Genomic DNA, 14,825 nt, shown 5'->3' with positions numbered 1-14,825 from the left:
AATCTGGCAACCCTGTACGCGTTGAACCTCACCAGCGCGCGTTCTGTTTTCTGTCACAGAAGTGAAAGAGGAAGGAAGAGTTTGTGCTCTGTGGTAGCACGAAGATTTCGAGTTTTGTAAAAACAAGTATTTTTTTTATTATTTTAGTGCTTGTTTTGTTTTGTTTTGCTGAACTAGAAGAAATGGCGAGGCTCAGCGAGCACGGGATTCGTCTCAGCTCTGTGCGTATTATTATTATTATTATTATTATTATTATTGCACGTGTGTATTATTGCAAACGCATTACAATGTGCTGCCTTACACGTTTTCATATCTTATGCTGTTGCAGATGAGCCCATCGTATCTGAACAGCAACTCCACCAGTCACACGTGGCCGTTTAGTGCTGTCGCCGAGTTAATAGGTGAGACATCATGTTTTATTTGCTCATAAAAAAATCAAATATCAACTTTTCTTGCGAGTTTTGTTACTTCTATAACCGCCTTACAGTTCTATTATATATTACACCATTGAGGGTTAGTTATGGTGACTACTAGCCTGTTTATTTGCTGTGCGCTTGGTACAGAACCCAACATTGTCTCGGCGGCATCGGTTGCGCTTCTAGTCGGTCGATGACCTGCAGGTTTTAAACATCACCAAACGCCTCTCTCTCTCTCTCTCTCTCTCTCTCTCTCTCTCTCTCTCTCTCTCTCTCTCTCTCTCTCTCCCCTCTGTTCTCCCTCATCTCTTTGACACCTCTGCTGTCTTTCTTTCTATTCTCTTTCTCTTTCCCTTTTCCACATTTTCTCCTTTCCCATGTTTACAATTTTAATTTCCTATTTGATTTTCAAGTTTTAAGTATGGTTTAGTTAATTTGTAACTATAATCGTAATCAATCCATTTAGGTTTCCTCTTGGTTCTCAGGTTTCCTCCAACTGTCCGTGTTTTAGTTCATTTGTAGCTATAATTGTATCAATTGGGTTTCCTCCTGGTTCTCAGGTTTCCTCCCACTTTCCAGATGTGTGTGTAAAGTTTTCAACGTTTATTTGACACCACAGTCATACATTTCTTTTTAATTGTAAAATTTCTTTCTTGCCACTTGTCCTTTTCTAAACTTTTAACTTTTAACTCTAACGTTTCTCCTCAAATGCAAATTTTCCATATTTAATAAGTGTATCCTGTTATCTGTATATATCCCCATCTAGAATTAGGCAATTTGACGTTATAATGTTGGTGGTGTGTTAATACCACTTCTCTGAGATGTTGCAGGTATCATCAGACAGTTTAAAGCTTGCAGATTGCACAACTACACATTTGTACTGTTACTACATAATTAGACATCAGTTCTATTTTCTTCATATTATTTAAACTTCCTCTGTCTTATTTCTTATTTTTATTCTTCCTCATCTGTAATCTTTTTAGTAGTTTGTTTATATCCACAGTCTAATCGGGAGCATACAAAAAAGAATATTCAAATTACTCAACCAAAAATACTTTCCATCTATTGGTCCATTAATTCATTTCAAACAAACTTGAGATAGTTAGTGTGTTAATTGTGTCTTTTTTCAGTTGGAACATAAAAATGATATGGCTCAGAGACAGCAATACACCCATTGTGACTTGTTTCTTCTCATTGCTATTCGTAGAACAGCGTTTCAGGGTGACATGATTGGCACACTGCTTAAAAAAAGGCTTATAGACTGATCTCAAAACATCCAGTGTGATGGGTTACATGGGTTAAAGTAAATGTGTGAAATAATAGCCAGCCATTAACTTGCTGTGTCTTTCTTTGGGGTAGATAATGCATCTGACCCCGGGGTCACAGCCAAGCAGATCTGGATTGATGTGGTCACAGTAAAAGAGGAGCTATGTCTTACTTTTACTGATAATGGTAGTGGGATGACGCCAAGTAAACTGCACAAGATGCTCAGGTGAGTCAGGAAATACCTTAAACACATCTCACACCTTTTTTTTAAACATAGCCTCTGGAAATATTTAGATCAGACGTAATTCAGATTAGATTTCAGTTTGATCAAAGTGTATGAAGTCCAGTCTGTAGAAATAGGAACATTTCTATTTTCCTAATATCAGATTTCTGTTATAAGCATTATGAATTCTTTACTTTACACCAATTGTATATCCCTTTTTGTTATAGCCTAATAACAAGATATTCTCATGAGGGCCTGATGGGATTAAGTTTTTTTATTGCAGTGTACAATTTAATAAAAAAATTCATATGTTTTAGTTAACTGACAAGAAACTATACTATAGATAAACATGCTAGAGTAAGTGCTGCTGCAAACATGAAGTCATATAGATTTAAAGAAGGCTAACTTGCAATAAAATAACAATAACAATTATAGTATCTATTGGTAAGAAAAATAAGCCATTAATCACTAATCAGAGGAAAGATATTGAGGGTGTTTCTGTGCTCTGTATTTCAGGTTAAAGTACTACACATAACATCCAATATACATCACAGACACAAACCCAGCATTTCTATTTATAATATTATAAATAAACAAAAATAACTGAATAAACTACAAACTATATGTTGTAGACTAATTAAATCTTAAGTGATTGCAGTTAATTAAATCAAATTTAATAGTCAGTTAGCCAGTTGTCTTGGAATTGTACAGTTTGTTGTTTTGAATTTAGACTTTTATTTTATAAGGTGCAAAATGGGGAATAGAAACCCAAGCGGAAAAACATACAAACTATGAGCAAGGCTAAGAAAGGCAAAGCGACAAACAACGCACAATATCAACAGACAATGGTGTACACAGAAAGCAGAACTTAAATATGGACACTGAGAGGGGAAACATATATTGACATATGTGTGAGAGCTCAGTGAGTCATTTGAAGTGCAGGGGTTTATGGGTAATATGGTCAAGTGACAGTTTCTGCCTAACCGTGACAGCAGTTTAACTTTGTCTCTTTTGTTAATGGTGTTTCAGCACCTTAAACTATTTAAGATCCAGATACCTGGAGTGTGGCCATCTGTTTCCTCAGGCAGGCTTGTCTCGTTGATATATTCTTTATTTACCGTATGACTCAAAAACATGATTCTGTTCATTATGTAGTGATGTAGACGTTCCTCTTTTATGAGTACATGATGGAATACAGAAAGTTTCCATGTTATATTTGTTGTTCCGTTTATTTTTAACTTTATCTGTTAATAGGTTTTGAATTACAGTCTGTCTTTCTCTCTCTCTATGTATATAGTTTTGGTTTCACAGAGAAAGGATCTGGGAAAGGCAGCCACCAGGCCATAGGGATCTATGGTAATGGCTTCAAATCAGGATCGATGCGACTGGGACGTGATGCTCTGATCTTCACTAAGAATGGAGGATGTCAGAGTGTTGGCATGCTTTCACAGACCTTCTTGCATGACATTAAAGCACAAGCTGTCATTGTACCTATAGCACCATTCAACCAACAGACTAATATCCTTTATAAGCAGGATACATACTTTCCACCTTATATCTATTATACAGCATATACTTTATATAGATTTCTTTATATAGACTTTTATAATTAATTATTGACTTTTCATATTTTATATATTGGATCTGTTATCTCTCTTAAATTTTGATGCTGAAATACAAGTTAATGCAGCTCTGACGCAACAAAGCAATAGGCTTTTAAATAGAAATTACTATGTTTAACATATTCTGTACAAATTGTAAGTGGAACATATACATGTATATTGCTGTAATGAGTATGTGTATGAGTTTATGTATATGCATAAACTCATGTTTAAGGATAAATATGAACTAGTGAATCAGTGAATTTTTCCACCCAGTGGAAAAAATTCACAGTGATTTCATGTAATATCTAACTTGATGCTTTTTTTCCTGACATTACTGAAGATGTCAAGAGCCAAAGATATGAGCAAAACCATGACAATGTCAAAGGAAGAAAGAAACACTTTATTGACTTTTAATAAAGTCCTTAACTGTGGTTCCCTCACAGTCTTTGGTAATCACGGAGGATTCAGAAGCCAGTCTGAGAGCCATTCTTACACACTCTCTATTCCATTCAGAGTCTGAACTACAGGAACAGCTTGACACCATCCCAGGCAAGAAAGGCACCAAGATCCTCATCTGGAACATACGCAGGTAAAAAAAAACACAACAAATGAATGAGCTGCTAGTTACAACAACAGAAGCTAATTCCAAACAACCATACATATATCCCTGTGAAAACAAACTTTCTACTGGTTAGAAGACATCGAAGACTTTACTGGACACTCTATTGCTCTACCTGTTTCACTCAGTATGAAAGGTCAGAATTGCGTTTGCCGAATGGTAACCATAGTGACAGTGATTTGTCTGTATTTGAAATATTAGCTACACATTATTAATCTGACCAAAAATAATATAAATACAGAATTCTTTATTTAAGGGGGCACGGTGGCTTAGTGGTTTTGCCTCACACGTTTGCCTCACACCTCCAGGGTTGGGGGTTCGTTTCCCGCCTCCGCCTTGTGTGTGTGAAGTTTGCATGTTCCCGTGCCTCTGGAGTTTTCTCCGGGTACTCCGGTTTCCTCCCCCGGACCAAAGACATGCATGGTAGGTTGATTGGCATCTCTGGAAAATTGTCCATAGTGTGTGATTGCGTAAGTGAATGAGTGTGTGTGTGCCCTGTGATGGGTTGGCACTCTGTCCAGGGTGTATCCTGCCTTGATGCCCGATGACGCCTGAGATAGGCACAGGCTCCCCGTGACCCGAGTAGTTCGGATAGAAAATGAATGAATGAATGAATGAATAAATTCTTTATATATATATATATATATACACTTCATACAGTATTATTCAGTAACATATAAACATTTATTGATCTAAACATCTAGAGTTAATGAAAAAAAATTATATTCTGGAAACTGGTACTATTCTTGATTTGAATATAATCTGCACAAACCATGTTAAAAGTGGAGACCTGTTTTGTTTTCTTCACCAGTACAATGTCTGTTATTATGAGGCGGTTTTTAAACTGCTTACATTTTTAGGTAGGTTTTGTCCAGTAAGCATTCTATTAAACTGTTTTGCCATTTAAAGGCATTTGAATTGGTCTTTGTTTTAATTAAAATACAGCAGTAAAAAAATATATATAGTGATACTCACAAATCTTACAGACAGGCTGCTGAGGGGAAAATATTATTAGCTGTTTCAACAACTGTTAAAGAAATTCCTAAGTTTTAGGAATGTAAAGATATTTAAATGATGGAATAAGCAACGGATTAATGCTGTCGCTGATAGGAACAAAGATGGGAAGCCCGAGTTTGACTTTGAAGTCGACAAGGAGGACATCCGTCTGCCAGAGATCCACTCAGAGGAGATGGAGGGGAAAGCGAAGAGACGTTACTCTGGACCTCAGAGAACTGACCATATCATCCCAGAGATGGATTACTCTCTCAGAGTGAGTGAATAACAGATGAGATAGAGCAAGTGAAAACAGTTCTCATGAAGACTTAGCCTTATTTTTTTTTCTGTTTCTCTCTCACCATCTTCTTTCTCAGGCATATCTCAGCATTTTGTATCTGAAACCCAGGATTCAGATCATCCTCAGAGGGAAGAAAGTTCAGACCAAACTAGTGGCGAAGAGCCTGTCTATGATCGAAAATGATGTTTATAAACCACAATTCATTGTATCCTTTTAGGGGCTTTTCATTTTGAGTATATAAATGTGGAGACCCTGCATGAGAGAAATTAATAACATACTTAACCAGTAAAACTGCTGCCTAATCTGTTGCCTTTCCCAAAAAAAAAAAAAAAACGTTTTCTTTTGAATGCTACAATGCATTCCAAGAGTTCTGCAGATCGCAGTATACTTTCCCTTTCCTATTTTCAAACTTGAGCAGGAACAGTAAGTTAATTTGATGTAAAGTTTAGAAATAAGATTTTAAATATCAGGTTCGAAATGTCTTCTCTGCTGCATAAAAAGCAATCAGTTTGGAAGGAAATGTCAGGTTTAGAATCAGAATCAGCTTTATTGCCAGGCATGTTTTCACATGCGAGGAATTTGTTTTAGTGACATAATCTCCACAGTGTGACAGGATACAATATATACAATTTGTATGTACACATGTGCAATTGTGAGATGTGCAGTTGAAGTAAACATAAACATTCAGACAATATGTATGCATGTATGTACAGAGTGCAAGTATGAAATGTGCAAATTGAGGTATACATAGTGCAAATATTATGTGTTGTGTGTTCCATGGTGTTAATTGTTCATCAGGTGGATTGCTTGAGGGAAGAAACTGTTCCTATGTCTGGTCATTCTGGAGCTCAGGGCTCTGTAGCGCCAACCAGATGGCAACAGTTCAAAGAGGGAGTGTGCTGGATGTGAGGGGTCCAGGGTGATTTTCTTTGCTCTTTTGCACACTCTGGAGGAGTACAGGTCTTGAAGAGTGGGGAGAGTTGTGCCAATGATTCGCTCAGCAGTCCGGACTACCCTCTGTAGTCTTCTGAGGTCGAATTTGGTGGCTGAGCTGAACATTTGGTGGCTGAGCTGAACGCTTTATGCTTTATTTATGGCTGGACAATCACATGTGGACACAACGACTGCATTAACAGGATTGTTCATAAATTTGCCTGTGTACCTTTGTCCATCTTGGAGGTTAAACATGGCATCCGATAGAAGACAGGCCAGAACCGAACCCTCCCTGTTCAGCAGCTTTCCATGATGCCCGATAAAAAGGTTAGATGTGATTGTTCTCAATTACCTGCATCCTAAATTTAAAACCAAGACATTACAATTAAAAGTTTTGAATGATCTAAAGATTTAGATGTTTGTCAAGCAAAACCAAAGTTTCATTAATATTTAAGGCTACAGCATTTCACAGGAAATTCTCTTATTGCTAATACCAAAACAAAGGTCTAGAACAGATGAAGTTTTGCTCTTTTTATACAATTGGCTCAGATGTGATGCAGGTAAAACTAACTCAGATGTTGATACACACCATAGCAGAGAAACATGAATTTTACATTTTCCTTAACCTTGGCTAAATCAGAATGAACGAGTGAAGATTACCTTTGGCTTTAACCATAAAAACAAAGATCATTACGGCATCATGATGTACCACAACAACAGACTCATCAAGTCTTATGAGAAAGTTGGCTGCCAGATCAAGGTACTGAATATAAGTCTAGTTGAATCATACACAGCAATGAGATTCTTTTTTTCTTGCTAAACAACTGCTGTGTGTCTTTTAACCATGGTGGGCTTGTTTCTGGATAACAACAAAATATTTTAATTGTAATCCTTTTATATTTGATTTTTCCCTATGGCAGTCATCTGGTCTGAGGTCAGGAGTGGGTGTTATTGGAGTAATCGAGTGTAACTTTCTGAAACCAGCTCACAACAAGCAGGACTTTGAGTACACCAAAGAATACAGGTAAACTGATCCTCACTGTATATTCTTTACTAAATACACCTTACACTTAATGATTTAAAATATTGCTATACAGGAATTCTTCTGATAGAAATACACCTACAGGCCACGATGTCACTACTAAATACCATTGGCGTAGACTAAAACCATGCAACTATGTGAATTATTCTGTCGTTTTTCCCTCAGACTCACAATGGCTGCCCTCGGCAACAAACTTAACGACTACTGGCGTGAGAAGAAGGAAAAGAAAGCAAAAGAGAGAGCATTTCGAGCACTGGAGAGAAAAAGCATAGACGGGAATACTGAGGAATATGATGAAAGTGAGGAGGAGGAAGAGGAAGATGAGGAGGAAAACGAAGAAGAGGAAATGCCGTAAGCTGAACAGTCTGTCAGTCAGATAAAAGCATATGCAGACTAATTAAACACACTGCACGGGAAGTCCTTAAATACAGCACCTTTCATACAAAGTGTTATACAGTCGATGCAAAACAAGGCATGATAATGATTGGCCTGAATACATATACATATATATGTATATATTCAGGACAATCATCATCATGCCTTGTTTTATATTTATATTGTTTTATATATATATATATACACACAAATGACACAAATAAAATATAGAAAGACATCTATTGGGTTGCTTTGTAAACATAGAACAGCCTATGACAGAATTTTTCTGTTAAACCACATAGCTTATCTGGGCAAAGGGTTTTCTTTCATTCTCTCTTTCTCACACACACACACACACACACACACACACACACACACACACACACACACACACACACACACACACAAACAGACCTCTAGAACTGGTTGGTGGTGATAAAATAGAAGGAAACAGTTCAGTCAGGTCTGCAGTTGAGTTGAGACCTGAAACCGGAAGAAAGAGCAGGAACCTTATCAGTAAATCAGCTCATAGAGACAGCAGAAGGTTGTTCAGCACTCACTGAAGTATGTGATTATATCTGGGTATGTGTATAGCCCTAACATGGATAACATACTGGCTGCTTTGGGTTGAACAGGAACGTACAACAAGTAAATGATAATCAGGATAATCAGGATAGTTTATCACAATCTGGCTTTTTTGCACCTTCTAATTAAAACAAAACAAACACACACACTAAATATTCTGTGCACGTAAGTGTTTTAATCCTGTTATGTTATATGTTATGCTAAATATACAAATAGAAAAAGATGACATCTGACAGTAGGCAAGCAGCTGACTTTAACTAAACTCACCAGTTTCACCGTTGTTTATGTATACTTAATTGAGGAAGCCATAAATCTTGATCACAGATTTAGGGCTGAAGCTTAATTCTGGTCAAAGGCAAATCAGGAAAATTATATTTTCAGGAATGTGATGTGGCTCCAGTGTGACGACTGTATGAAGTGGAGGGGCATTCCTAGACACCTGTTCAAAAACAACCTTCCTGAGCACTTCACCTGTAGCCAGCATCCTATTGGCCGCATGAGGTCAGCGCCAACACTGAATTCATGCACATTTCTAATCAAACCCACATTCACTACATACTCACACACACACACACACACTCACACACACACTCACAATGATCAACTGTTATCTTGTGTTTATGTTCTGATCACTATTTATCAATATTATAACAATACATTAATATTATTTTAATAACACACTTACTGACCACACTTACTGACTGGTGGTATATAAAAACACCTTTACCAGTGTATGCAATTATCAGTCAATTATTTATCTGCATAAAATCAAGCAGATTCGGGAGCTTCACTTGCTGTTCATATCAAACGTAATTGAAAACATGATGTGATTGGTTTGGGTTTGATTTGTATATACCTGATTTTATGCATTCTGCTACCACTATATAATGTATATGTCGGAAACTTGCATGAAAGAGCAGTGGTGTAGATGTTCCTGTTGAAAGGATTATTATACACAGTAGCTCATCTGAATTGTCACTCATTCATTTAACAGTAGCAGTTTTCAACTGCCGTAACACCATTTACACAAAATAATGTTGCTGAAATAACTTTTAGTAGCATTTAAAAAATTGCTTAGTTAAATAATTGCTTTATAAAGATGGTAAAAGTTTGTGAAATTTTAATTCACTTTACTGAATTGACTTATAACTTTTGAACTCCATCATATTTTTAAACCTTATCATACTTCTAAAATACATATATTCTTTTGCATATAACAAGCAGCTGAATGGTGCATTTTTGTATTGTTCTCTCAAAGGAGCTGCTTAGTGCCCGAGGAACCTGAGGAGCCGGAGGATGAGTTGACACCTAGCTATGAGAAAACACACAAAAAACAGTAATGACCTCATAACAGCCAAAGTTTGTGTTGTATGTGTGTGGGTGGGTGTGTGTGTGTGTGTGAGGGTTGGGTTGGGTTGGTCAGACTGTGGCATGGTTGGAACACATCCTGAACATTCAGCTGTGAAAGCAGTATAAACAAACATGTCATTTTATGCATTTAAATGATTTAAACATGAGCTCCCTTCATGTTCTTATAAATCTGTCACAGATTTTAACTGCAATATCAGCATTATCAGCATAAAGTCACAATAGCTTGACTAGCTTCCTGGTCCCATTTTGGCAATGCATTGATACATTCTTTAAATTGCTTTACACTCATGTAAACTAATCCTAAACACATTCAGAGTGAGGAATCTCCAACAGGTTGAGTGTAGCTTTAATACAGCATGATATGTTTGTTTTTGTATTTACAGGGAAGTTTGGACCAAGCGAAGAGGAAAATCTGTGGAGGTGAGTAGATTGTATACACATGCGCGCGCACACACACACACACACACATATATGTCTTACTTATCGCCTGTACTGGCATAATTCTGCTATGTCTAACTTTAATAGTAACCTCAGTAAACCAAAGGAAATGCTTTTTTAAATTCAAATGAGATGTTTGGGCTCCTGAGTGGTGCAAATGTAAAAGCATTCCCCTTACTGGTTGGAGATCACAAGTTCGAATCACAAAGATAACACAATTATCATGTGTGCCTCATGTATGTGGAAAAGGGCAGATACCATTTTCCTCTAAGTGTGTTACTCTACCCTGTGATGCAGCATGAGCAGCAGTTAGAAATGATCCTGGTGGCATGCTTCACATGTTACCCTTCCTCCTTCTGGTCTGGTTGTTGTTATGTGATAGTGGAGAGCTGGCTGGTTGATAGGAAAGGAAAGGGAAGGTAACCAAACTTGTAATGGAAATCAGGAGTAAATTGTATGTTTACATTACACTAATAAAATGGGTGTAAATTAATTAAGACTCATCTACACACAACAATCATGCTTTTGCTTTCACTTTGTCTGTAGACAAACTTCACATATTATGAAGGCTTAGGGAAGAGGAAATGCATGTACATACACAGTGTGAGAACTGGGTGACAGTAACCACAGCAAAATGTATGTATGATAGTGGGTGTGTGTTTGCATGGGGTTTGGAAGAAAACAGACTTTGTAACACAATGAACTAAATGCAGATGAGACTCAAATTTGCTTAGATAACATCTGTTTATAGCCAAATATCATGTTGTCATAAAACCACTGACAGGTGATGTGAATAATTTTCTTCTTACAATGGCACCAGTCAAAAGGTGGGATATATTAGGCAGTAAGTTAACAGTCAGTTCTTAAAGCAGGAAAATGGGAAAGATTTGAGCGACTTTGATACTGGTCAAAATGTGACGGCTAGATGACTGCGTCAGAGCGTCTCCAAACCAACAGGTCTTGTGTGGTGTTTCCTGATATGCAGCAATGGTTAGTACCTACCAGAAGTGCACCAGGGAAGTACAACTGATGATATGGTACCTAAATATTGTTCCAGACTAAGTACACTTCATCATTTCAACACCATTCCCTAATGGCATTTTTCAGCAGGATAATGCTCCCTGCCACACTGCAAAAAATGTTCAGACAAGGTTTGAGGAACAGGAAAAAGTGTTCAATGTGATGACTCAACCTCCAAATTCCAGAGTTTGATACGATCAAGCATCTGTGAATTGTGATGAACAAAAAAAAAAATCTATCTGCTGCTGTCTTGGTGCCAGATACCGCAACACATCTTTAGAGGTGTTGTGGAGTCTATTCTTTGGTCAGAGCTTTATTGCTGGCACACTGGGGATCTAAACATTGTGAGGCAGGTGGTTTTAATGTTGTGGTTGATCCTTGTGCTCCACAGTGAATTCAATTTTATTTGTTAGACTTTATCTCTCAAGTAGTAAAAGTGCAAGAACATTTCTAATATTCAGTGTTGGTATCAGAGGGGAAAATCCTAAAAATGCATTATAACGTCTAGACTGTTGCCTACTATTTATACACTTTATACACTGTATACAATTCAGGTTTTAATCTGGCCACCATTTACAGTGAAAAAAAGAAGAAATTTGCATGTAACAGCTCATGGCAGCCTATTATAAACTGAATTCATTAGATTGGCATATATAGTATGAGGATATCACACTTAGCTAGTGAGGTATTTGACATGTTTTGGCTGTGTTAACCTGGTTGTTCAACAAACTTGGTCTTTTCCAGAAGTCTAGAGACAAGGCAAAACTACATTTAGCTGTAGAATTGCGATAGGGTTTTTTCTGGCCTTTGGTTTACATCATGCTGGTCACACATTTTTTCTAATACAGAATAAATTAAACAAGCATATATGCAAATTCCCAACAGACACCACAACTCAGTATATAGAGAGAAACAGAATAAAAGTGGTCATATTTATGTGTGCATGTTTGTGTATGTTTAAGAGTCATAAAGTCCCAATGCCCCCTGAGTGCAAAGAGACACCTGAGCCCACCTCAGAAGCCACACCGGATGAAACCGTTATCACCATTGAGACAGAGACTCAGAGCAAAGACGATGAAACTACACCCTCACAACACCATTGGTCTGTCACCTATATCTCAAAAACCTATTACCAGCTTTAGCTACAGTTCATACTACTGATAGTACTTTATTAAGTATACTTAAAGAAATGTCTTAAATGTCAGAAATATAAATAATACTTAAAGAAATGTCACATTTTCTGCAGTGTATATGATGACAAACAAAAAAAAAATCTGACACATTAAAGAAAAAAGGCACAAGACAATGACAAATTTTCCAAAATTACTAGTAGTTCAAAATGCAAGAAATAATATTATGTGCATGTATAAAGTGTACAGTATAAACATAGAATATGTATATTTATATTACCAAAATGTATTCATTATGGTTCTTCATCAATTTAACTCTTCCACCTCTAGCAACAAAAGAAAAGGAACATGGACAAACGAAGAAATCAGCAGCAAATCACCAAAACGCACTGACTCTGAAAAAGAGATATCGACTACTACAAATGAATCAGAGGAACAGGCCATGGAGGAAAATCTGGAAATACTAGAGGCAAAAAGCAATGATCAGACCGTGAAAAATGCTAACGATGAGGCTAAAAGCACTGTAGTTTCTCCTGACACAGAAAGCACAAACCCAACTTCTTCAGAGCAGCAAGTGTCACGAGCCGCACAGACTAAAGAACAGCCAAAACCTGCCATTGGCCCCCAAGGCTGGCCTCATCCTATCACACCCCATACCTCCATGGCATGGTCTCACCCTCTCCCCCCTGCTCAGACTGTAGTGGTTCCTCCTCTTAGCCGAACCAGCAGGCAGCCACACACTGTGCTCCGGTTGGAGAATCCAGACCGCTCTGTGCTCACCAGCAGGCTGGACCAACTGGAGCGGGAAGCCAAACGCCTCAGGAGGATCCTCGGCCTACGAGAAGCAGTCGTACAAATGAGCCCATTATCAGACGGGGAGGTATCAGGTTCAGCAGGGACTGTACAAGATGGGAAAACAGACTCAGGGACATCCATAGAAGCCAATGCAACAGCTGTGGCATCTAAGGTGAGTGGGCCAGGAAGGAGCAGAATTTATTATAGTGTGCATTTTGGCATAAAGTAATTTCTTTGGAGCTTTGGTGCTTTTATCTAGACTAAAAATTATTTTTGCCATCAGTTAACAAAAGATATACAGTATAAAAAGTTTACAAGTTTATACATGCATACACATGTATAAAATAAAATAAAATAAAACTTCCTGCTGAAATATCCAAACACATTTTCATTACGAATATTTATTTAAATAATTATTATAACATTAATGATCTACAAAAATGAACATCGGGAATATACAGCTATGGTAAGATGGGATCCAAGTTTGCAATTAAAAAACTTGGTTAAAAAAAAGCTGATTAAAAATGCTATTGGTCTGGGTCTGGTCCTCGTCTATCAGAACAAATATGCATTATTTTTAAACACAGAAAAATTGGGGAGCAAAAAAATTGCTCAAGTTCCTGCATAAATATTTGGGGTCTATGTATTTTTGCGTCTATTTTCAGAAATCAGGACCTCAGCCAGATCAGCAAAGTATTTTAAAGAGTGCGCTCAGTCCTGCCGGACAACAGGAAGCACTCGTAACCCTTGCAGACGATCTACACTGGAGTAAAACACTGGCTAAACTGCAAAGTCAAAACCAAGCTTTGTGTACAGAGCTGAATCAAGTTAAGACGGAAAATGATGAACTCCAGAGCAAACTGAGACAAACAGAGAGAGAGACACGGGACAAGAGAGAGCAAAGCACCAATACACCCTCCAGCATTCACGATAGGTGTGTTTGTGTTTCTGTCACTAAAAAGCTATTTGTTCATTTTACCTAAACAAAAAAAAATAAAAATTCACATTTGTTTTTCTCTGCAGTATCGCACTGGATCGATTACGCTCTATCCGTCGGAACGTTGTGTCTCTCCTCTCTTCCATTCTGCCCAATTTGGACATGCAGGGAATCAGTTATGACACTGGCGATGTGGACAGCATCCTGCAGCAGATCATCCAGGCTAACAACCTCTGATAAATAAGCTCCAGGACAAATGCATAGCCCAACAACAACTCCACATTAATCTCAAGAAAAAAAACTCTGATCTTGTTGCAGTGCTTCTATCTGAGCTCCACCTTAAAGAACATCGATCTCAAGGTTTCTATAGAGTGTAATGTAGGTCCTGTTCCTGTTACAAAGCAATCAAAGGTATTATTCCTATACAGCAGCATTAATTATATTCTTAAATGCTCTTCTGTCATCAATATGTATGATGTGTGTCATGGTCATAATTTACAATGATGTGTCCAATGGGTCCTACTTAGCAATGTCACTGCTTTATACAGTGGAAATGTGTGGCAGATGTTTGTCAGATGAAATGTTCGGTAACCTAAAGCAGAATTTGTTGATAGTAAAAGAAACAATATGTAATCAAGAATATGTTGGAACTCCTACACAACCTTTTTTTTATTCTCAGTTGGTATCCAGAGGCTTTTGCTCATACGTTTTTCAGCAATAAAGTCTGAGCATTTTTTTTTTTCTAACTCAAACTTGTAGAAGATATGATCTGTGTGG

General features: G+C 37.5%; 1 protein-coding gene across 2 annotated transcripts; it reads left to right on the top strand.

The window, feature by feature from the left end:
* Nucleotides 1-4: 4 nt before the first annotated feature.
* Nucleotides 5-14,800, top strand: zgc:152774 (uncharacterized protein LOC553526 homolog). 2 transcript variants are annotated; one of them, XM_027173253.2, is made up of 17 exons: nucleotides 7-221; nucleotides 329-401; nucleotides 1,776-1,908; nucleotides 3,203-3,423; nucleotides 3,951-4,098; nucleotides 5,239-5,398; nucleotides 5,499-5,627; nucleotides 6,996-7,115; nucleotides 7,276-7,379; nucleotides 7,563-7,748; nucleotides 8,739-8,858; nucleotides 9,616-9,693; nucleotides 10,112-10,148; nucleotides 12,149-12,288; nucleotides 12,647-13,283; nucleotides 13,777-14,045; nucleotides 14,135-14,800. In XM_027173253.2, the coding sequence occupies exons 1-17, from the start codon at nucleotides 183-185 to the stop codon at nucleotides 14,283-14,285; spliced, it is 2,745 nt and encodes a 914-aa protein (XP_027029054.2). In that variant the 5' UTR covers nucleotides 7-182; the 3' UTR covers nucleotides 14,286-14,800. The 2 variants fall into 2 exon arrangements, with proteins under 2 accessions (XP_047675716.1, XP_027029054.2); XM_047819760.1 differs by lacking the exon at nucleotides 8,739-8,858 and having other exon boundaries at nucleotides 5-221.
* Nucleotides 14,801-14,825: the final 25 nt, after the last annotated feature.

Source organism: Tachysurus fulvidraco, chromosome 10 (assembly GCF_022655615.1).
Source record: "Tachysurus fulvidraco isolate hzauxx_2018 chromosome 10, HZAU_PFXX_2.0, whole genome shotgun sequence".
In the NCBI taxonomy this organism is placed as follows: Eukaryota; Metazoa; Chordata; class Actinopteri; order Siluriformes; family Bagridae; genus Tachysurus; species Tachysurus fulvidraco.
Note: the sequence above shows the minus strand (reverse complement) of the source record. Positions and strands in the feature narration are given on the sequence as shown.

What these genes read in the sequence shown, in the direction of transcription:
- zgc:152774 (XM_027173253.2), top strand. Translation starts at nt 183, where the DNA reads ATGGCGAGGCTCAGCGAGCACGGGATTCGTCTCAGCTCT. An exon ending in AAACTGCACAAGATGCTCAG is followed by an intron (nt 1,909 to 3,202) that starts GTGAGTCAGGAA and finishes CTATGTATATAG; the next exon opens with TTTTGGTTTCACAGAGAAAG. An exon ending in CAACAGCTGTGGCATCTAAG is followed by an intron (nt 13,284 to 13,776) that starts GTGAGTGGGCCA and finishes GTCTATTTTCAG; the next exon opens with AAATCAGGACCTCAGCCAGA.